Raw genomic sequence first — 23,538 nt, 5'->3', positions numbered from 1 at the left:
CCTAATCTAAGCCATCAGGGGCCTGACTGGGGTCACCCCAAATTAATAACTGCCTCCCTCCTTCATTGGGAGAATGAACTGAGATATCTGTGTAAAGGGAGAAGAGAATAATACAAATCAACTTATTTACAAAACAGAAATAGACTCACAGACATAGAAAACAAACATATGGTTACCAAAGGGGAAGGGAAAGGGGAGGCGGAGGGACAAATTAGGAGTATGGGACTAATAGATACATACTACTATATATAAAATAGATAAAAAACACGCATTTATTCTATAGCACATGGAATTATATTCAATATCTTGTAATTATCTATAATGGAAAAGAACCTGAAGTGGTATTTACACCTGAAACTAACACAATATCGTAAGTCAACTATGGTTTAATAAATAAAATTTAAAAAAAATAAAAAAGAAGAGAACCACCAAATTGTTACCATTTATTTATTATATGCCAGACCCTGGGCTAGGCGTCCATTATCTGATTTAATTAAATGTTCATACTATCTCTATCACACGTATCATATATATAATATGAGATATATATCATATGATTCATGTGATATAAATATATATGTGAGATATATAGATCTAGATATAAATATAGATACTGACAGAGATAAATTTTCTCATTTTAGAGGCAATGAGACGATATGAATTCAGGTCTCTCTGTCTCTAAGGAGCTTGCTTTTCTCTTGGTGATTTTCTACTCTTCATGGTGCAGGAGAAGGGGAGAATTTCTCTGAAGAGATGGGGTAGTACCATGGTAATGCTCAGAAAATGCTAGTTCTTTCCCTTCCCTTCTCCTAAAGAAGATGCTGCTGGGGGGAGCCACCTCCTGGGAATCCCCAGGGCCCTGAGAGTGGGCCCTGGCGGCCTGGCCCTGTTGAGTTGGTAACAAAACATCTATTCATGCCCAAGGGAGCAGCTCTGGCTCTGGGCTGTGGGACAGAAGCCCAGAAAGCCAACACTCACATGCATGGCCACAGGCCAGGGGACCAGAGGTACCAACGAGCCTGGTGCCCGCCTGGATTGGGGAGCCTCACAGGGCCTGGCACCAGCAGGGGAAGCACGTCCCGAGAGGCAGCCAAGGGAACGCACAGTCTCCCTGGGCCTCGCTGTGTTGCCGAGGGCCATCTGCTGTGTGCCAAGGGCCGTCTCCTGCCAAGCACACTCACTGACATCTGAGGACAGCCCTTTAACCCGGGGGGTTCCTCCCAATTTATAGATAAACCAGTGGTTCTCAACCAGGGACAACCGTGCCCCACAGGAGACACTGGGCTATGTCTGGAGATATTTCTGGCAGTCAAAACTTGGCAGGAGGCGAGAGGCACTACTGGACAGAAATACTGCTAAACATCCTACAGTGTGCGGGACAGCCCCCAACGCAAAGAAGATCAGACCCCAAACATCAACGGCCGAGGCTGAGAAACTGAGACAAGAAACTGACTCTTACAGGTATTTACCAAGTTCACACAGCTGATGAGTGCTGGAGTCAGCTTCTAGGTACTCATCCTCTGATTCTGAAGCCAATGCTCCTTCTTTGTGATGGGGAGACTCGCCCCAGCCAAGGCCAAGGAAACTGAAGGATGGACAAGCTTGCATTCCGATAAGCAGACAGAGTTGGGAGCATCCCAGGCTCTACTGAAAAGCCCACGCGAAGCCTGAAATGACCTGAAGCTTCCTAGGAGGAAGCTGTAGGCGGTACCAGAGGTTTGGGTGTTATAAACAGTGATTTACTTGCATTTGGAATTTGATAAATGCTCAGTTCCTCCTGTGCTCTCCCACCCCTACTCCCAGGTACGTGTGTCCTTAAGTGCCAACGGCCTGGGTGAACTTCCCAAGGTCCGAAAAGGGACCACAATGCCTTCCCACCAGAATTGGACACTTTGACCAGGTCCCTAGGGGCAGGTCAGACAGCTGCCATTCTCAAAGACAGGTAATATAGGTCAACGCATGAGCCCCAGTAAGTGCACAATGAGGGAAAGTGAAAAACAGGCAGATGGGCCAAGCGCCACCATGGCAGAGATGAGGCAGGAAAAGCCGAGCTGGCTGGGGGTCATGATGGCCATGAAAGCTGACAAGTGGGCCCTGCCCTGAGCCCTGGTGATGAGACACGGTGAGGTTCTAAGTCAGCAAGTGACCTGACCATTTTCTCCATGCCAGTTGGCACCATATACCCCAGAAGCCAAGTGTCTATTATGACAGTCCCAAACGAATTAGGTCTGATCTCAGTAAGGAAGCTGCTTCTGACCACTCTAATGGGCAGACAGGCAGCCAGTCATTCCTAAGAAAGGGCAGCTGAGCGCCCAGGTACAATCCTTCCTTTGAGCCCCTGGATCCCTCACCCCACACCTGGGCAGTACCTTCTGGGGCCCCTCCAGTTCCCACCCCTCACTCTAGCAAAAAAAAAATAGCACTCTGAACTTTGGAATCCCAATCTACTGGACAGCTAGAGCCAACCAGACATCACTGACAGACTGGCAACCACGCGGTGAAGTTGAGACCCCATAGGTAAGCTTATCAGGGCTCAGAAGCCAAATGAGATACTTTACTTGAAATAAAGGTTGATCCTCTTTGGGGAAGTTGGAAAACCTTTGATTAATAATTCCAAGAGCAGAACCTTACAACTTCGAGTTCTGGCCAGCGAAGCCTCAGCCAGCTCTGACCTGGCTGGCCCAAGCCAAGAACCGTCTTCTGGAACCACGTAGTCACAAACAGCCCTGCCCTTGGTAACTGGAGGCCTGGTAGCAGGAGGAATACAGCAGGCACAGGAGACGAAGCTGCAGACAGAAGGTGGCTAAGGACCAGGGCTAGGGCTAGGGCTAGCGTCTCTGTGGGAAAAGACCAGTCAGCAAACCCAGCACTGGGTTTTGCTCCCAATTCTCCAGGCTGCTGGTTCTCTGGCTAGTAGCTTTTAACCCTGACTGAGCACTAGAATTAATCTGGTAAGCTGTGAAAAATTCTGATGCCCAGACTTCAACCCAGACATCTCTGGGGTGGGACCCAGACATCAGTATTTTTTAAAGCTCCCCAAGTAATTCGACTGTGTGGCCAAGGTTGAGAAGCATAGACTCCAATCTTTCCTTAATGCCTTGATTAGTTCTCTTAGCACACAACGATGAAGTTTTTCACCGCCTGAAGTTTTGTTTACACTCTACAGTCAGTAATTCACACCCAAGGACTTGAGCTCCACAGAGATATGATTAAAAGGTAAGAGTCCAATAAAGGCAAGACTCTTATTTTTTAAACAGTAATAATAACAAAACAATCAAACAGAAAGCAGACCTTTGCATCCTCTTTCTTAGCTAAACCGTCCTCAACCGGGATGCTGCAAGCATGGTTCTATAAAAAGTAAAATGGGATCATGTCACTCAGAACCCTCAAGAGCTCCCCAGTGCCTACAACACTTGGGGTCCCTCACAGCCAGGGAAGGACCAACTTTGCAGCATTATCTCCTGTTCCTGACTCTACCCAAGCATACACTTTACAGGTAACTTTACTGGCACAGTTCCCCAGCCCTAGGATGTACTCACCTGCCCCTTTCACTTGTCAAAATTCTGCTTCTCTTGAGGGCCTAGCTAAAAGGCTACCTTCTTCATGAAGCCATTTCAATCCCCCCAGTTGGAATACATCACTCCCTCCTCCACACTGCGCCCCCCACACACAACATAGATAATTCTCTCATGACAGTTTTAATTAAAAGTATGTGTTTACGTATCTGCATCCCTCTAAAAACATGAGATTCCACTGAGAGTAGGGGAGGTGCCCTATCCATCCTGGTACCAAGTAGACCCTTGGGGAATGCAAAATGAATGAATGAATGAATGAGTGAGTGAATGAGCAAACAGCAGGTTGAATGAACTACACGTTGTGGATATGTACTCGGTCCTCCACCACTGAGACCTTAGTCACCCACTGTGTGCTGTTTGGTTGTGAGATGCTCTCCCAGAAAACAGACTAAATTCTGTTTTCCCAGGAAGGTAGCTTTGAATTCATCAAGTGAAATCATCATTACCCATGTTCCGTGTTAATCCTCTGGGCTCATTAACATGCCAGATAATTAGCGCCCCTAAGCAGGCAAGGCAAAGAGCAGGACATGGGGAGGAAACGCTGCCCCTGTTTGTAGACTATCAGTCAAGTGATGCGGGGTGAGAGACAGAGCCGTGGTACCAAGGGTTCCTGGGGACACTTACGCTTGCATTCACTGGGCGCCTCTCCCCTCTGTGAGCCCCACCCTGCTCCACTCTCTTTGCATCCAGAAGCCCCTCCCTCCAGGCTCAAAGCCAGATAGCCGAGGAATTATCCAGTTATCCAGAGAAATACAGGCTGGAGGAAGGAGAATATGAAACTTCCCCCATGGCCCCTCTGCCCCCTCCTGGCAGAAGCTCTTCATGCACTGCCTGGGAAGGCAGAACAGGGGAGTAAATGGGACCATGAATCTAGAGACCTTGGCAATTTCTTTAATCTCGTGCACCTCAGTCCTGACACACAAGATGAGGAGTAAGAGTACCTCTCCCATCACATCCCTGGGAGGTGCTTTCAACACCACCTGGCACATAGCAAGTGCTCAGCAAATGACTGGCTCTCATCATGTATCCAGGTACTTTAATTAAATGGAATCCACATGTGAGACTTCCCTTTCCTACCCCACCTCCTCTGCTCTCACTGAGGAGGGATGCTGCATGAACTCCCCAGAGACAGGTGCAAGGCAGCACAAGCATTGGACATCTCCTGGGGAGGCTCCAGGGAAGTGAGGAGATACCGAGAGTCAGGACAAATAATTAGGATCCCTAATTTTATGACCTGCCTTACGCCCTGTGGTCAGTGTTGTCACAGCCCTGTTCCACTAAGCTTAGTGCCTGCCACCCCTGTCCCAGGCCTGCCCAGGCTCAGGACCAGTAAGAACCATGTCTGAAAGGTGAACATCCCCATCCTGGGATACGAGGGGATCTGGAAGGAGCCTGTGGTTGCCTTGACTACAGCTGCATGGACTCCTACCAACCTGCCCTCTCCCTTCCCACTCAGTTATTATGGTAGTTATTACACCAACTCTATCCTCTGGAAACTGGTAATTAAAGGACAAGAATAAGCATTTATCCTGCCTTTATAGGAGGAACTCTGGTTGATCCCCAGTTAACGAGGGAAAGCTCTTCTTTACAAAAGAATGTCAGCCAATAAATGTAGAAAGAATTGAGAAATCACAATTTTGCAAACTCTAATGAAACTGGTAATTCAGGTTCAAATATGATGGTAAATAGCATATTTACAGGGTACCAGAGAATCATCCCAGAGATGACGGCAGATGATTTGATGATGGGAGGTGATGCAACAGAAAGATCCAGTAGTTGCTACCTTAAACAAGGGATCAAAACTAGCATCTCGAAGAGGGGGACCATCACAGAATAAGCTTCTGCTATGAAGCAGTACAAAGCACACAGCTTCATCCATGGAGTTCTCTTGCCAAAAACATTGACCTGCATTTCATCAACTCTTTAAACCCAACCACGAGTTTATAAGAAATACAGAGGAGGGAGGAGCAGGTTAAGTGAAACCACAAGGAACTAACCAGACAGATTCATAATGCGGGATGATTGTACGGGACCACTTTGTACGGGTCTGTTTTCTTCCAAAAGTCAATACTAAAGGAAGTGTGAAAGCAGCATTATTCATAATCGCCAGCAAGTGGAAACAGGTCAAAGGATGAAAAGCTGAATAAAATGTGACACACCCATATAATGGAATATTGGGGGGAATAAAAGGAAATGAAATACTGATACAGGCTACAACATGGATGGACCCTGAAAACATAATGCTACACAAAACAAGTCTGTCACAATATATATATTATATAGTATGTGACTGCATTAGCATGAAATGTCCAGAATGGACAAATCTACAGAGACAGAGAGTAGTGACTGATGGCGCTTGAAGGCCATGGGGAGGTAACAGCTAATGGACCCAGCTCCTTTTGGGGTTCCGTTTAACGACAATGTCCTAAACTTCACAATGCTGTGAAAGCGCTAAATCCACTGAATTTTACACTTTATGTGGGCGACTTGTACGATGTAAGAATTGTATCTCAATAAAGCTATTTTTAACAACTGTGCTTGTGTGTGTTATGTTGGGGGGAGCATTTTGATAAAGGAGACAGAACAACAAAATGCAACACATGAATCTTGATTGTATCTTCAGTGGATCCTGAATTTTTTTTTTTTAAATATATATTTTATTTATTTATTTTTGGCCTTATTGGGTCTTCGTTGCTGCGTATGGGCTTTCTCTAGTTGCAGCTCTTCGTTGCGGTCCTCAGGCCTCTCCCTGCGGTGGCTTCTCTCGTTGCAGAGCACGGGCTCTAGGCACGTGGGCTCCAGTAGTTGTGGCTCACAGGCTCTACAGTGCAGGCTTAGTAGTTGTCGCGCATGGGCTTCGCTGCTCCACGGCATGTGGGATCTTCCCGGACCAGGGCTCGAACCCGTGTCCCCTGCACTGGCAGGCAGATTCCCAACCACTGTGTCACCAGGGAAGCCCGATCCTGAATTTTTTAAGTTAACAATCTGTAAAAATGTTTGGGGGATAATTGAGGAAATCTGACAATTGAAGAAATCTGAATGGAAGGCAGCCTCGTAGCAGCCAGAGCACACAGAAGGAGGGCCTTGGAGAGAGGCAGGAAGGCAGCCCAGCAGGGACTGGGCCCTTGTGAGGAGGCATCCAGGCAGAGTAATAGTCTGTAAGGATAAGAAGATGGTCTGCATTCAAGAGAATGGAGCAAACAGTAAATAAGATCATGGGAGGCAGGTTTCCTACTGCAGGAAGAAAGGAAGGACCAATATGGAAAGGGCAAAGACTTTGAATGAAGCTGTGGTGTTAGATTAAAATTGGAAGTATCTGTGTGAACTGGTGCTTTTCAATACAGATGCAAATATACATGTAAATATCCTAGCTCTGTCCACTGGGAGGGCCCTGAGCCCTGACAACCTAGTAGCAGTGAGACCTGGCACCCAGATCTTGCTTCTAAATACCATTTCCCACTAAAAGGAACCAGGATTCACTGGAGAGATAGCCAGTTACAGGACTTGGGCAGGAAAAAACAGATGAGCCTTCTAGCTGGACCAGAAATATGTAAAGTGCTCAAGGGATTCAGGGAAATGTCAAAAGGACAGAGATATCAGCTCGAAGGGGTTCCCAAATATGGGAGATTTTGAGTTTCGAAAGAATATGAACAGATAAGAACCCACTGAATAAAACAGAAATTGGAGTCTACACTGATATAAATAAATGAACGAATAAAAAGGGAAAAGAGAAAGCTCTTCTGTATTTCAGAAAGCCCACTAAGAAATGTAGATAAAAAGATGGAATTAGAAAATCACCATTTGGCGAGCATCACTGTAATAATTCAAGCAAGAAAAATCAATGGATGATTTAAAAAAAACAGAGGGTGAAAGCGGGATGAGAAATGGGGTTTTACACGGTCTCAGAGCATTTCCCTGGAAGACACCAAGTTCATCAAGTGATAAAAGTTAACACTATAACGACTGGGACAAATAAATATTGTGTGCTTCCAGACAGGATACAATGAGAAGAATCCTGGATCCATCCTGTGAAATTCAACCAAAAATTCATTATCTGGGTCTAATCAAGAGGGAAAATCATTTGCGAAAATGACTGGCCTTGAATTCCTAAAAAAATGTCAAGGTCGTGAAGGTCAGGAAGAAACTGAGGAGCAGTTCCAGAATAAAGGAGACTCAGAATAAAGGATCCGGGATGGGATCCTTTGGCCAAAGAGGACATCGCTGGGACCACTGGATACTCAGGAATCCTTTGCACTAGTCTTACAACATTTATATGTTTAAAATTGTTTCAAAAGGGAAAAAAAATTATACATATCATCTCCTTTTGGAAGATTTTTAGAGCCTACCCTGTGTCGCCTCGTGCAAACTTCGGCTGTTGCACGTAATCTGTTTACTGCTCAGCCTACCCTCCAGGCTGCGAGCGCCCGGACCTCCTGGACTGGGCCTTATTCATTTCCATTTCTGTACAGCTTAGCCCAGAGCATAGGAAGCACTCAGTAGGTGTTTTCTGAACCAATGTGCTGGGCAACTCATAACCCCTGAGATTGGCTGGTATATCCCTGGACATACTGCCTCACTGTTGGTAAATTCCTCCAGATAGGAAGCTGAAATATGCCTCTCTACAAACCCAGAGCATCTATCTGCCCTACAGCAATGAGCTATGTGTCCTGGAAGTGTCCTGCTTCTCAGGAGCATGTTGCCTGAGACCACAGGCTCCAAAGAGCAGCCTTCTTGCCTCACTGCTGTGGGGAGAACAATGGTCCCTGTTTGTTTAATCCCAGTCCATTGTGGCAACTTGACTGCACAGAGCTCACTTGTGATTCACGTGAGCTCCCAGAGGTTTGCAGCCATAATTCAACATTTGTTAATAGCCACTTAGAATGTCCCTGAAATAGCTAACAGGCCCAGGGGATAAAAGGTGTTCTGCTAAGAAATCATTCTAGGAAGGCAGAAGCAGCCTTGCCCCAACTTTAGAAGACACGGTTATTTCCAGTTCATGGAGATGCTACTCTCTCAGTGGCTGCTTCCTCACACTCTAGAGGGATGGGTATCTCTCGGGGCTGCCAGGGAGAAAGCGAGACCTGAAATTCCCTACATCATCATGGTGGACACGCTAAAACATCTTCCCCATCACCCCTGCTCCCGAGAAAGGTCCCTCGATTGCCATATCCAGTGGGGGAGGAGAAAACAAAAGAGAACACAGTCCAGCCAGTCCCAGGAGAAAGCACCCAGGTCAGAGAACAGAAATGAGGAAACAGAAAAATATCATACTGAATTAGAAGCCGAAAAGTTGGTATGTAGATGGAGATGAAAACAGGGAGGAGGGTGAGAACCAACTCAGTGATTGAGCTCTATCGTGCTGCACAGTTTACAACTCATTTAATTCTCCCCAAATTGAATTAAATATCTTGTCCAAGGTCATCTAACTAGTATATGAGTATAGAATTTCAACCGAGATTGTCTCACTCCGGAACCCCAGCTCTCAACCACTGTGCTATCCTGTCACCTGCAAATTTGTTCAGAGCACACGTGAACTGGACATTCAAATTCAAGTCACTGATTTGGAGGCAGAAGCTCTCAATGCCAAGCTCTCGCCAGCCGGTTCCTTCAACAGATCTGTTTCTCGTAAAGTTATCATTTCTGCCACCCAGAGGCGGATTTAAAATGGGGAAGTGGAGTCAGAAAAAGCCAGCAAAGCAGAATCCCATGCACATCTGAAACAGATGCTCATTTCCTAATGTCGGACCCTGGAGCACCCCAGCTGGCCATCTGGAGAGACGGCAAGTGTCACCCTGGCAAGAACAGGCTTCTCCAGCGTCTTGACTTTCCTGAAGAGGGTGCTGTGGAATTGCTTGGCCCTTCCACCGGGCAGGAGAGAACAAAGGATCTGATGCAAATCTGCAGAGCTGGGAGGTCAAGGGGACCACAGACGTATGTCCAGCTCTTAGAGATGTGGTGCTTGCAACAGGCAGAAATCACGGCAGCAGGATCCAAAGTCCACCTTCCCCTGAAGAGGGAAAATTGAATTCACAAAGCTGATGTGCAGTGCCCCTCCTGGGCAGCCAGTGAAGCCAGCTGAGCCGAGATGCGTGACATCAGCCCTGAAAACACCTGCACGTTCATCAGGGGAAAAGGTCTGGGGTGGCCACCTCTCAGAACCAGTCATTTGACTGCACCTATGTTCTCCTCCTCTAAGGCAGGAACTGTAGCTGGAAAGTCTTGTTCTGCAAAGTTGGAATATTCTCTTGCAGCACAAAACCCTCATCTGGTGTAAACTGTTATATGCAAGATGGCTATACAACAAGGTCCTATTGTATAGCACAGGGAACTATATTCAATATCCTGTGATAAAGCATAATGGAAAAGGATATGGGCCGTACCTATGTTCAACTCTGAAACAGATGCACTTTTTCCACTTTCAGAGTTATCGTGAGGATCCAATAGCATCTTATAAAGGAAGCCTGGAGGATCTGGAACCAGAGTACCTGTTTCAAATTCCACTTCCGCCAATTCTTAGCTAAGTGACTTCAGGCTTGTCGTTTAACCTTTCTGAGCCTCAATTTTTTCCACACCAAAAAACAGAGTTACAGATAGAGACTGAATTCCAAGTCAAGAACAGGGCTTGAGATATAGCACACACTCAGAAAACATCGCAATTATTAATAGGTTTTGTAAACTACATAGTTTTGATCTAGTTTTCACATACTCTGGGTGTCTTATAGCAGGAGCTGGGTGCCTGGCTTGTTTGCAGTCTCATCCCCATACTCTGGGGATTTGCCGATGTCACTGCGGATTTCCCCCCAAAATCCTCTGTTCTCAGATCCCCGGTCACTATGTCTTATCACCAGCTCATCTTAGTAATAATAAAAGTAACAAAATACTGACACTCTACATCTGGCCCAATGCTTAAAGTTTCGCTTCTATTATTTCATTCAACTGCTGCACACCATCCTATACAGTAAATACCAGTATGACTATTATTTACTAGGTGAGGAAATGGAGGGGGGAAGGTTAAGTAACTTGCATAAGATCACTACCGAGATCCATTTTTTTAACTCACAGGACAGTTCACTTCTGACACCAAACGTGTTGGTTTTCCCCTCATACCAAGCAATTCTGACACTAACTACCAGAGTTAGGGCAGACCCCATAGATTAAAGGTTCAGTCCCATAAGACTGGCCCCACTTCAGCCGCCAATCACCAAGCCACCTGTACTTCTGACCAACTGGCCATAAATCAGGGTTCCCATGACCCCCTCCTCAAGTTTGATAATTTGCTAGAATGGCTCACAGAAGTCAGGAAAAGTTTTCTTACTATCGCTGGTTTATTATAGGGGATACAACTCAGGAACAGCCCGAGGGAAGAGATGCACAGGGCAAGGTCTAGGGTAAGGGGCACCGAGCTTCCACGCCTTCTCTTGGTATGACGGCCTCCCAGCACCTCCATGTGTTCACCAACCCAGAAGTTCTCCAAATCCCTTCATTCAGAGGCTCTTATGGAGAGGTCCCATTACATAGGCAGGATTGATTAGATCATGGGCCACTGGTGATTAACTCAATTTCCAGCCCTCTAATCGTATGGCTGACGGCAACCCACCCCCATCCTGAAGCTATCCAGGGGCCCAGCAAGAGTCACTTCCTTAGCATAAATTCACATCCGGTTGAAAGGGCCTTATCAGCAGTAACAAAAGATGCTCCTCTCACCCAATCCCTCGGGAAATCGCAAGGGTTTTTCAAGCTCTTGTACCAGGAACCAGCGATGAAGACCAAGTATATGTTTCTTACTAATCAAAAAAAAAAAAATCACAGTTATGCAAGCCCGGACCCCATACCTGTCTGGCACTGAATTCCACGATTGGCTAAAATATCTCATTCTGTGATTACCTCCGATGCCAGAGCCCCTTCATCCTTCCCACACCTGCCATAACACCCTGGAGCTCCCAGGCAGGGCATTCTCCCAGCCACATTAACTTCCTTCCCAGCCCCTATAACTGGCTCTATCTCTAGCCCCACCCACCCCAGAGTTACCTTAAACTTGAGTACCTCTCTGTCTCCCCAGCCCCTACCAGAAAGCAGGTCAGGTCCAAGCACACCCAAGATCTGCTCTCTAGGACTGAAGCGAGTGCCGGGAATTTATGACAAATTGCCCTGGGAACTGCTTCTCCAGGAGGCATGCATACTCCCTTGGGGAGGCCAGGTCATTTACCAGCCACTCCAAGCCCCGGTGACCCTCACCCACACGTGTCCTGCACTCTCTCTGGATGAACTGAGCATCTTCTGTCTCCAAGTCTTCTCCAGCAGCAACATTTTTATTCCCCGCTCCTGAAACAGCCTCAAGGCTACGCTGTGTTGGGAAATGAGGTGGTGTTCCACAGTGGATGTACTGGCTTGCAGTTACTATCAATTCTTCCCAATGCCATCTGTCAGTGGCCCTCACCTCGGACCCCAAATATCTGTTCCAAAAGGAAATAAATCAAAGATGCTCAGAGTTGAAAGTAACTGTAGAGGTCATTACATCCAACTCCTTACCTGACATTGATCCACCCCTACAGCATCACCAATAAGCAATAGTATGGCCTGAGCTAGAGTTGATGACAGGGCACAGGTGGTCCCAGGATGGCTCCTTCTAAGCAGCTGATACTCACCTCTGTGAACGTCTGCCCATCCCTGGGTACCAGCACTGCATTCTGGCCTCACAAAGAGGAAACCTCATCCCTCTTCTCTACAAGGACCTTTGAAGTGTATGAAGACAGCAACCACCCAGCCTTGAGTCACCTGCTTCCCTTTTCAGGCTAAACAGTCTCAGTTCTTCCCTGCATCCCTCATCACTCACGGTTTCTGTGACATATGAAGAGCAACAGCCCCGGTCAGCCGTACATTTCTCACTGCCTCCTGCTTTACAGATGAAGCCGAGCCACTGCCAACATCGAAGGCAGTCGCTTCCCCCCCCCCACCATGGCTTAAAGCCAGACTGAGGCCCATCTAGGAGGAAATGGCAGTGAAGGCTGGGAGGAGGGTGAGAAAGGGATGCTTTCAGAGACAGCAGAACTGGGAAATGGGAAATGACGAGAAGGCAGGTGTTGGTAAAGGTGTGAGCTAGAATGTGAGCAGCCTGGGCAGGGGACAGGGTTCGGGTGTGGGGGGGGGGGATACAGGAGCTGAGAGAATAAGGATAGCTCAGCCCTTAGGACATGGGCAACTTTGGGAAGGGCTTTCCTCGGACAAAAAGTTCCAAAGAGGAGCAAACCAGCTGAGCCTACAATAGTGGATCCTAATAGAGAGATGCTCACTTGAATTATGAAAAGTCTCCCTTGGACATTGTTACAGGCCCCAGTGGAGGGCACAGCAAGAAAGAATGAGGCTTATAAGACTTCTGAAACAGGTATTTCCTTCTTTCTAAGCCAGACACAGGTCCATGTGCCTCAGTGAGTCTCCATGTTGTCAAACAGATGGAGAAGGTAAAACGAATCAATACATAGGGTGGGTTCCCTAGCAGAGCCTGAGATGCGGTTTCTTGTCCACGTGATTTATTGAGGGAATGAGCTCAGGAAAAGCCTAGAAGGGAGTGAGGTATGCACGGTAGGGCAGGGAGAAAAGGTAAGCAAAGACGTGGTTTCAGGAGAAGTCTAGCTCAGCCTGATCCCGTGGAAAGCTCTGGAGTGTAAACTGCACCATAATTTGTTGGGTCTTGAGGCAAGGTGCCTGGCATTTTGCACTCCTGTCAGTCAGGAGTCGCTGGCTCCTGGCTGCCCCCAGGTGGTGGGGAGGTGCATAACTTCTCAGATATCTCCAGGAAAGGCAGGGCCAGTAGACTAAGGACCAAGGGCATCCTCCTGTTCTCAGTGCAGAAGCTTGTAGCCGCAGCAGCAGGAAAGGGAATCTGGATGGAACACCAACAGCGCCTTTCACAGATGCCCTTGCTAATTTGTACACAGACCCCTGCTCACAACTGTAGGACCAGTGTGATGGAAACTTTCAGTCAGACTGATGAATGGCAGTCAGATACACACGGCTCACGGACAGAGTCCTGACGGTAGAATTCTGTGCCTCCGTATTCCCACTACAGCCACTCAGCATATCAGGCTATTTTTCCTTCCACTGTACAGCTCTATCTACATTACACAAATAAATGGATAAATATATCTGGTTACAAAATAACATCAACTCTCTGCCCCCAAGCATAAGTTAAAGTTATTTCAGCGAACAAATGCGAGATCAGAAACTAAATTTCGATTGTGTTCTATTGTATTACAGTTCTCCAAGTTGGCAAGTCCTTGGGAGTCACCTAGTTTAACCCCCTCATCTTACAAGTGAGGAAACTGAGGCCCACAGAAGCTAATTAACTTGCCCAAGGCTGGGCCACTCCATCAACAGAAGTCAATAAACCCAGGCAAATATGTTCTTTCTGCGCGTTGTACTTTATTTCTCCTGAGTATAAATTTCTGTGGCCAGTGAGGTAATCAATAGGGAATGGACCTGATTCATGAGAAAATAAGTGCTGGGAGATGGAGAGACGGTTTAGCATCCAAAGGATGACCCTTTTCAGAATGTTCTTCCCAAATAACGCCCATCCTGATAAACAGGCTTCTATCACAGGCTTCCAGTAACCACTAAGTCCCACCTGTATGGACTGGTTTTAAGTCTGTTGCAGGGGAGAAATATGACACATGGAATTTCAAATCTGCAGGGGTGCTGTAGCCCATTCGTTTCAGATTACAATAGATCATGGGTCAAACAGCCCCGCTGGTCAAGTTTGATATGGCAACCCAGCTCCATCAAACATAAACACTCAGATGAAACAGAGACGGCGCAAAGCACACTTTCAGATATCTCTAGACCCAGGTGGCATATTTCTTTTCTGCTGGAGAGAATGCGATACTCGATGTTTTGAAATATGAACTGATCTATGGGAATAACGCCTCTGACAACAAACTTGGTGCTAAAAGCTACCAATGCAAAAAAAAAAAATAAAGTAAGAGCTATCCATTCAGTGGTTGGGGATTTTTTTCATGGGATCCCATTTCAGCTCTTCCTCTAGAAATCGGTAGCAAACCAGGATTCAGAAACTTTACAGAAAACTGTCTAGAATTCATCTCTTCGTTAAGGGAAGGAGTTTCTGCAGAGAGGAAAAGAGAACCACTGTAGAGAGGGGGAAAGAATCAATTCCCAATTTGGTAAGCTTGCAGGTAGTCTTCCATCAGCATTCTGGAGGTCCAAGAACACCCAGGGACAGAGATGCAGACATACAGCAACTAGGCACCAGCTTTGTGGCTCGCTGCCACTTCAGCTTTTCTTGCAAGTAGATGGTGCAGGTCATTATAACAGTCAGCTCTTAGGCTGTGTCCTAGTCCTTCATCACATCAGACAGAAGTCAATACACCCCTGAAAGCTTTACTTCCAGAGAGCCATGACCTAACATTCTGCAAACTAGAAGATCCCAACTGGAGGCTAGTTCCACAGAGAACCACGCACACAGCTGGGCAGCATGGCAAATGCTCACAAAACTTCCAAGCAACTTAAGGAATAGGAAAGACCATCTACTTTGCATTCAATGCAATCTAGACCATTTTAACATGGAGCCTAGAAACTTCCCAGGTGAGGGAGAGTCAGGGCCTACACTGTGTGCTGAGGCGTGCAGGGATGGCCGTGCAAGGAGAACTTCCTGGGCTTCATGGTCCAGGGTCCTCATGGTCATGAGGGGTTGGGCTTCATCCAGGAACGAGGTCAAGTCTCAGTCAGAAGATCTAGTTTGGTGCCAACAAACACATCTCTGGTTCAACCCAACAAACATACAACAAACAGGACCAAGATGGCTTCAGGTAAATGCACACCTAGACTGTCAATAAATTACCATCAAAAAAGAGTAACTGGTGTTCAGCTGTGAACATGTAATCCAAGGACGCTGAGTTAAGAGGGGCAATTTCCCCTCCCCCTCACAAATTATCCCTGGATGCTTCCGGCAGATAAGACAAAATATATCCCACCAAAGGGGTATTGCTCAGACCCATGGAGACAGATCTTTGGATTTTATTTTTACTCTAAGTGGACTGTTGAGGGAATCTCTAACACCCTGGAGACTACCCAGGGGACCCAGGATGAAGAAAGCAAGGTGACAGTGACTAAGTGTGCACTGCATGCCAGACGAGGTATCACATGTACAGATGTGTGATCCCAGGCATGACCAAATGGAGCTACTCCCCAAATACTAAAATAATACATGTAATTATACCTAAGATGCTATTCTGGGACATTTTTTCTTCTTCTTTATTCTTTCCCACACTTCCCAAGTTTTCTCCAGTGACTGGATTGTTTCTATAATCAGAAAGTGTACTGTTAAAATAATAACAATAGGGCTTCCCTGGTGGCGCAGTGGTTAGGAGTCCGCCTGCCGATGCAGGGGACACGGGTTCGTGCCCCGGTCCGGGAGGATCCCGCATGCCGCGGAGCGGCTGGGCCCGTGAGCCATGGCCGCTGAGCCTGCGCGTCTAGAGCCTGTGCTCCGCAACGGGAGAGGCCACGGCAGTGAGAGGCCCGCGTACCGCAAAAAAAAAAAACAATAATGAGACAAGTCTTCCCAATGCAGGTGGAATCCTGGGTCCCTATACTGAAAAGGGAAGCCAAAAAATGGCTATTTCAGTTGACACCAGAGTCACCTGACATTTGAAAAACTTCAAACCCACTTCACACACTCACGACACACTGTAAGAGCTTTCCCTGTGCTAAGCAGTTCTAAGTCCTGAGAATATCAAGTTAGAAAAGACATCATGTCTTACGGGGAGGAGAAACTGAAATGGGCAATGAATAAAAATTATCAGTGGTTAAAGAATTCCGTTTTAAATTAAATCATCTCTAAGGTTCCTTTCAGCCTAAACACTTCATGATTCTAATGCAAGGAAAAGTATAATGACTGTTCTAGGAGAGGAGTAATCCAAAGGCTGTTTAGAGAACAGGAGAGGAAGAGATTAAGTTAGATTATGACATGGGGAGAGGGGTTGGCAGTGGTTTCCTGGAGAAGGCCACAGAGATATTAGAGCCAGATGTTTTGGGGGGTGGGGGGGTCGTATTATTTATTCGAAATCCAGGGCATGTTTGGCAGTTACAGTGAATCAACCGAAATACAGTTAGTTCAAGTTGCTGGATCTTTGATTTCACCGTTGTTCAGGATTACACCACAAAACGCAACGTAACCTGCGGAAACTTCCAGGCTGCCCCGCAAGCTCCTTCCGCCATCCTGAGGAACCCCTACACTTGGTCGCCCCTGGTCGCCGTCTGGCTGTGGTGCGGGGAGGTGGCCTCTGGGCTGGGCATCCAGTGACTTGGGCTCCTCGCTGCCCCAGGACACTGGCACGCGCACCTTCACGTGGAGGCAGCCCCGCTCCTGCGCCCCTGCTTCTAATCTCCTGCGGGCCCATTTCGCGTCCCCCAGCACCTGCAGCTCCTCTGGCCTCTTCCGTTGCCACCCAGCGCCAGGGTGTCCGAGCGGTCCCAGGCCCGAGTCTGCCCAGCCTCTCATCCCCAATGGCGACCACGCCTAGAGCGGGATTTTAAAGGATGAGTAGGATTTAAATAAGTAGACAGAGAGAGAGAGGTGAGAGATGAAAAGAAGTAAGAAAGGCCCATGAGCAAAGGATGCTGGGTCAGTTCAGGAAACAGCAAGTAACTACTGAATTTAAAAAAAAAATCTTTGTTGGGTATTTACTGTGGGCAGACCCTGCATTCAGCATGAAAGGTGCAGAGAATGTGTTTGATGAGACAAGACTCCTGCTCTCAACACCCCACTCCCATCCACAGGGGATGGGAAATGGGCCATGAGCTTTCAGAGGGCAAGAATCTGGTCTAGCTCTCTCCCTGCTACATGGGAGGTGCTCTGTTTGATTAACAAAGGAACGGATGTGCAGACACACAGCACACACACTCGTGATAAAAGATGCAGGCCTGCTACCCAGGCCACTCGACTCTTATCAGGGGTTAGGGCAGCACAAGCTTCCTGGGCTGAGGTTAGTGGCATGACCTGGACCGGAAGCCAAGATGGCAGGTAAGGAGAGGATGTTTAGGAAGCAGAACCGATATGGAAGTCCTGAGAAAAGGGAACGTTTGTCATATTATGAGAATTAAGAAGCCCACAAACACAGCAGTTGACCATGCTCCAAAGCTGTTAGTGAGTCACAGTGTGGAATAGTGAGAAGGACACTGTCCTGAAGTCAAGACAGCCAGAATCCAACTAAGGCTCAGTCAGCACTCCCGGGGGACACTAAGCAAAGCATGGGGCCTGCCCTGTACGAGGCATCTGCCGTGCACTAGCTCTTGGCACCCTTTGGCCTCCCTGGATCAGTACAGCAACTCTGAGTGGCAGGTATTATTGCTCCTAATTAGAGACAGAGAGAGTAAGATTAAGAAATTTGCCCATGGGGCTTCCCTGGTGGCGCAGTGGTTGAGAGTCCGCCTGCCGATGCAGGGGACACGGGTTCGTGCCCCAGTCCGGGAAGATCCCACATGCCGCGGAGCGGCTGGGCCCGTGAGCCATGGCCGCTGAGCCTGCGCGTCCGGAGCCTGTGCTCCGCAACGGGAGAGGCCACAACAGTGAGAGGCCCGCGTACGGCAAAAAAAAAAAAAAAAAAGAAAAGAAATTTGCCCATGATTACACATCGAAGAGGGGGTACGGCTGGAATTCCAACTCAGATCTCTCCCCAAAGCCCACCTTCTTCACACACCTGCTTCTCATGTGATAAGAAGTAATAAGCTTAGCTAGGGACCCACCAGCCTGTGGCAAGATTTCCAAATATGGGAGCTGTCTAAGCCCTCCCCTCCACATCTCTGTAATGCTATGTGATGCAGACGACTAGGAGTCATAGAATTGCCTCTAACAAGATCCCATTGTGGAGAGACGTTTCTTTCAGTAAGAAAAGAAGGAAATGCCTTTCCTAAGAAATCTCTAGTTTAAAGTACACACACATACACGCACACACGCACGCGCGCACGCGCACGCACACACACACACACACAATGGCAATCAGGTTAAAAATGCAGACTGAGGGGTCATTTGCAATCCTGAACTTGGAGGCAGATGAACCCCAATGTGATAAGCAGAGAAACAATGTGAAACAGTCACGTGCTAGTCACAGGCAGTGGGGTTGCCACCTGTCCGCAATAGTTAGCTATTGAACCCAGCTGCGACCTCCACTCTACAAAACCCCAGCTCTGCGATGCTGGGCTTTAACCCAGGGCTCAGAAAGCAGCAGCCTCCCCTCTCTCTCTGGTCTATCCTGACAGCATTACTAATCAACTGACTCTTCTGGAGGGCTGCAAACAGGGCAGGTAGGCTGGACAATAAAAGCCCTCCTACAACGGGCTTCGCTGGTGGCTCAGTGGTTAAGAATCCACCTGCAATGCAGGCGACACGGGTTCGATCCCTGGCCCGGGAAGATCGCACATGCCACGGAGCAAGGAAGCCCATGTGCCAGAACTACTGAGCCTGCGCTCTAGAGCCCGCGAGCCACAACTACTGAAGCCCGTGCGCCACAGCTACTGAGCCTGTGTGCCACAACTACTGAAGCCCACGCGCCTAGAGCCTGTGCTCCGCAACGAGAAGCCACTGCAATGAGAAGTCCGCGCACCGCAACGAAGAGCAGCCCCCGCTCGCGCAACTAGAGAAAGCCTGCAAACGGCAACGAAGACCCAGCACAGCCAAATATAAAAACAAGGAAATAAATTTATATTAAAAAACCCCTCCTACAAATCTTGAAAATAACCCCGCCTTACATCTTGTGACATCTAGTTGTCACAAGGCACAAGAGATTTTTCACATATATGGTCTCACATGATTCGTTCTCCCTGTGAGTTACAAAATCACATGTTACTACCACATGTTCCACGAGCAAGTCGATGCCGAGAGAGGGTACAAAATACGACCCAGGGAATAAGCTAGGAAATGACGGAGCTGGGATTCGAACCTATGTTTTCCTACTCCCAATCTTAACTTCAGCTCATCCAGTCATGGCCAGAGACACACCCCCTGGCCAGCCCTCTCACCCCAACTCCTTTCCTTCCACTCTGGGTCAGCAGGGCGATCTCTGCTGCGTAGACACTGTTAAATCAAAGCCCTCCTCTCCTCTTCCAGGAAAGAAAAGTATGTGCCTATCTGAAGTCAGGCGGTCTTAGGTCAGGGCTAAGAGTGTACCTGCCCAATCATGCAGCACACCTGTTTACATGGCAGTCAGCGTCCCACACCTGGCTTCTGGGACTTTTAACCTCCACAGACAACCTTTCACTCTGCTAGAATCATGGCTCATTCGCTAATTAAAGGGTATTATGCACACCAGCTAAGAACTTGGAATAAGGACGCGTATGCGAAAGCATTAGCCCTGGAGATGGCACTAGGTACGCTTTGCAGAAAAAGAAAACCAGGAAAAATGATCCACTGGGGGCAGCCCCTCCCCACACTTCACTCTCTAATAAGCTAGCCACAGCTCATAGGGAAGGAAGCCACCCAGCATAGGACAAACCCAGGGAGAGCCCAGTAAATTAACCAAAGGGAGAGGGATACGCAGTAGAGAGAATGAATGAGAGAGAAAGCTGGTGAGCCAACTTCTCCCATAACCACCTGTGAGGTCTCGCTCTCCTCCGGTGCACCCCAGGCCAAGGACAAGCACACCTGCACCCCAGGCCAAGGAGCCAGGGAGACAAGGGCGAGTGGGAAGGATTAGCCCTCACTGCAAGGTCTTGGAATGAACTTGGCATCATGTCCGCGCCTTGTAGCATGGCTGCTCATTGCAATCAACGGGTGAAAAAGATCAGCCTCCTGCCTGGAGTATGCGCCAGGCTTCCTAGAGTGGGTGCCCTTTTGGACACTCTCCTGAACAGCTTGGCAATCCAGCCCTGAGACCCGTCCCCTTTTCAATGCTAGAGGAGGTCATCCATTGAGAGTCAGTCTAAGGAGAGACACTCAACCAAATCAGTCTTGAACCTGGTAAGGATGGCAGATAATGACGTGACACTTACTAAGTAATCAATTGTGTCCACAGGCAGCTTCATTATTTAAGAGACAACCTGGAAAGGTCAAAGGGTTGGGTCAGGTTTTACAGCCTGATCTTTGGCCCCTTGGGACCCCAGGGACCGAAATGATAGGCTAAGTACAAAACTGCAGCCTGGGATCAAAGAACCTTTACTTCTAAGTGGAACTTGGTCATGAATTGAGAGGAAGCCACTACGTGGACATGTGGTTATGAGGATGCTTGAGAACTTGGCCCAGGGTCTGCTACCAGCTGCAGTTGCTCTCGGTGCCACCTTCTCTCTCTCTCTGCTGTCTGCATGTTCCATGTGTGTTTCTGAGCTGCGTGGTGCAGTGGTGAAGCGGAGCGTTGCCACGGCACTAGAAAGCACGGGGTGGATACAGGGATAGTTTCAGCCTCCAAGAATGAGGCTTTTTCCCCAACTCTCCCCAAGCCACCCAAGACATTGTGTGTGACATGTTTTCGGATCCTGTTTGCTCCATTTAGAAAGGCTTCCAGGACTGCTGGTCCCTTCCCCCCAGCTCAGACCAGCTTCCTCTTTAGCATACATACACCACAGCCTGATCTTGCTGGGCTCTTTTGCATAGTGTTTCAAATGGATAATACAAAACAACTCCCCCAGGAAAGAGAGCTCCAGGGGATGCCAGAGGCAATGAGCCCTCCCCAGCCCCGCGCCCCACCCCCACCCACCCCCAGGCACTCTTGGCTTTTCCAGAATCAGAGACAGCGCACAGCAAGCATAGAGGCTGTGTGCAGAGACTGGTTGTAGCATTAAAAGAAACTCAGAGCAAGAGTCTGGTAGGCAGCGGCCCTGAGAGCCGGCGGGGAGTGGATGCACCACAGAGAAAGGTAGAGCATGTCTTAATTAGGCAGAGGACCTCAGACAAGAGCTGACAACAGAGTCCAGTCTCTTTGCAGTTGCGGTACCTGCCACCCCGAAATTACAACTGCAATTTGGCTCAAGGCTCTGAGACTCAAAAGCTCTCGGTTCTCCCTTAAGGCGGCTTTGGGAGAAGCGGCCACACTGGGCTTCCGGAGGGTCCCACAGCACTTGATGTCCCAGACCCGCCTGGGAGCAAGGAGGTGTGGGCAGCTGCAACCAGACCTGTTATGCCAAGTTCTGCCCAGCAGCCCACTAATTAGGCAGACACAGAACCCTGGCAGCCACAGCTCTCCTCCCATTCTTCCCCTGCCCCTCCAGGAAGCCCCGTCCCGAATGGGATCCACCTCCCCCTCCGCTTTTCCTCTTTACTCAGCTCCACTCTCCTCCTCCAGGCTTGCGGATCTCACAGCTGCTCGCCCCCTCCCCACACCACCCCTCTGTATCCACGTATCCACGTTGTTAAGGGATCATCATACAGACAGCAAACGAGCCTTTGAGTTTCAAGCTGAAACTCGCAGACCAGCCAGCCTGCAACCTTTCACCCTCCCAGACATCTCACTGCCCGTCCTGTGCATGGGTCTCCACATAGACCCTCCTCTTTGGCCCAGGGACCCTGAACATCTCTTTGTTTTTGACCTGCCAGCAGACCAGACAGAGACCCGGGGTTCCCCTGGCCTCTCCTCTCCCCGCACGGAGCTCAGAATCCACACAGGAAAAGGAAGGAAAGAGACTTCCACACCTTTGCAGCATCACCTGCTCCAGCAAGCTCCCAAAGCCACTGGAACCATCCAGGCTGCCTGGTGCCCCCCACCCCCTTTCCTGGCAGCTTTAAGCTCCAGCCCAGCCCACAGGATGCAGTGCCTGATGCCACTTCCGAGCAGAGAGAGAGAAAATGCCACCTCGGCAATGACAAGCTGTCCCAGTCACACAGCTCAGACACCGAGTGCCCTGGACCACGGACGGCTCAGGCCTCCTCCCTCTGGGTGGGTGGAAGGCAACTCAGCACCCCTAGGGTAACGATCCGCCACCACGGCCAGGCGCCCCCTGCTCGCCCCGCACATCTGACCAGACAGGAGTGCTCCAACCCAGCAGGTAGGCCTCTCCGACCAGTTCCAACAACTCTGGCCAACTACCCTCTTGGCCTCCAACTGAGACACTGCTCTCTCTCCTGCTCCAAAGCACAGAGAGACCTCGAACCAAGCCGCAGACCGCCAGCGTGGTACTTCTCAAAAGGACTGAGCGCAAAAATGAGCTGAAAGCCAAGTACTCACTGTGGTGAAGTCCTGGTGGCCACACTCCTGCCCTTTGAACTTGCAGTAGAGCATCATATCCTTCAGGTCATGGCCCACGCGATGCAGGAACTCCAACATGCTGAACTGCTTGGGTTTGTAGTGCTTGAAGTTGGCCTTCTGCCGCAGGGCCTCCAGCACCATGGGGTCAGCCAGGTGCGGGTCCGGGATCTGCAGGTTGACGTCCAACAGGGCGAGCAGCTCCCCGGCGTGGTACAGATCATTGGTGGTGAGCCTGGAGAAGCGGAAGCCGTTGAGGTTACAGAGGGTCACGGCTGGGAAGACCAGGCTTTGGGCCACCACCTCATCCACCTTGGTGACGTGCTGGTAAGAGAAGTAGTAGGACACCCTCTCAGAGCTCTCCACCAGCAGCAGGCCCAGAGAGCCCACGAAGGCCATGGCCCAGAGCACACGCCGGATGGTCAGCGGCCCGTACACGAAGATGTGGCGGATGCCATGGAGGGTGGAGGTGTTGGCGAAGATCTGGATGCTAGAGGGCTGCAGGCTACCCTCGCTGGGGCTCTCCTTGAGGTCCATGGGGACCCTGTGCAGTTCCGCAACTGGCTTCAGGTTGATCAGATTTCAGGGAAGAGTTCCCAGTCCTCGGGCTCTGCTTAAACCTTGACGTTCAAGGGAGGGAAGGAAAGGCAAGCATCAGGCCAGGTGCCGTGAGTTTATCCTGAGAGCCCAGCCGCACGCTGCCAGGGGTGAGTGTTTATATAAAACCCATTCAAACTCTAGCTCCTGATTTTGTCCAGGCGATAAGGAAGGCTGGTTTTATT

At 48.9% G+C, this 23,538-nt stretch overlaps 1 protein-coding gene across 1 annotated transcript in view; it reads right to left on the bottom strand.

Moving 5' to 3' along the window:
* Positions 1–23,293, bottom strand: part of ASIC2 (acid sensing ion channel subunit 2) — a gene marked incomplete at both ends in the record, with an annotated part of 1,014,886 nt that extends 991,593 nt beyond the window's left edge. The window contains one exon of the mRNA XM_082860577.1: positions 22,739–23,293. Within this exon, the coding sequence (XP_082716703.1) occupies positions 22,739–23,293 (555 nt within the window). The remainder of the gene's footprint in view (positions 1–22,738) is intronic.
* Between the last annotated feature and the right edge of the window lie 245 nt (positions 23,294–23,538).

This window comes from Leucopleurus acutus, assembly GCF_964270905.1.
Source record: "Leucopleurus acutus genome assembly, chromosome: 19".
In the NCBI taxonomy this organism is placed as follows: Eukaryota; Metazoa; Chordata; class Mammalia; order Artiodactyla; family Delphinidae; genus Leucopleurus; species Leucopleurus acutus.
The sequence above is the reverse complement of the archived record's forward strand: the minus strand, read 5'-3'. Positions and strand labels throughout refer to the sequence as shown.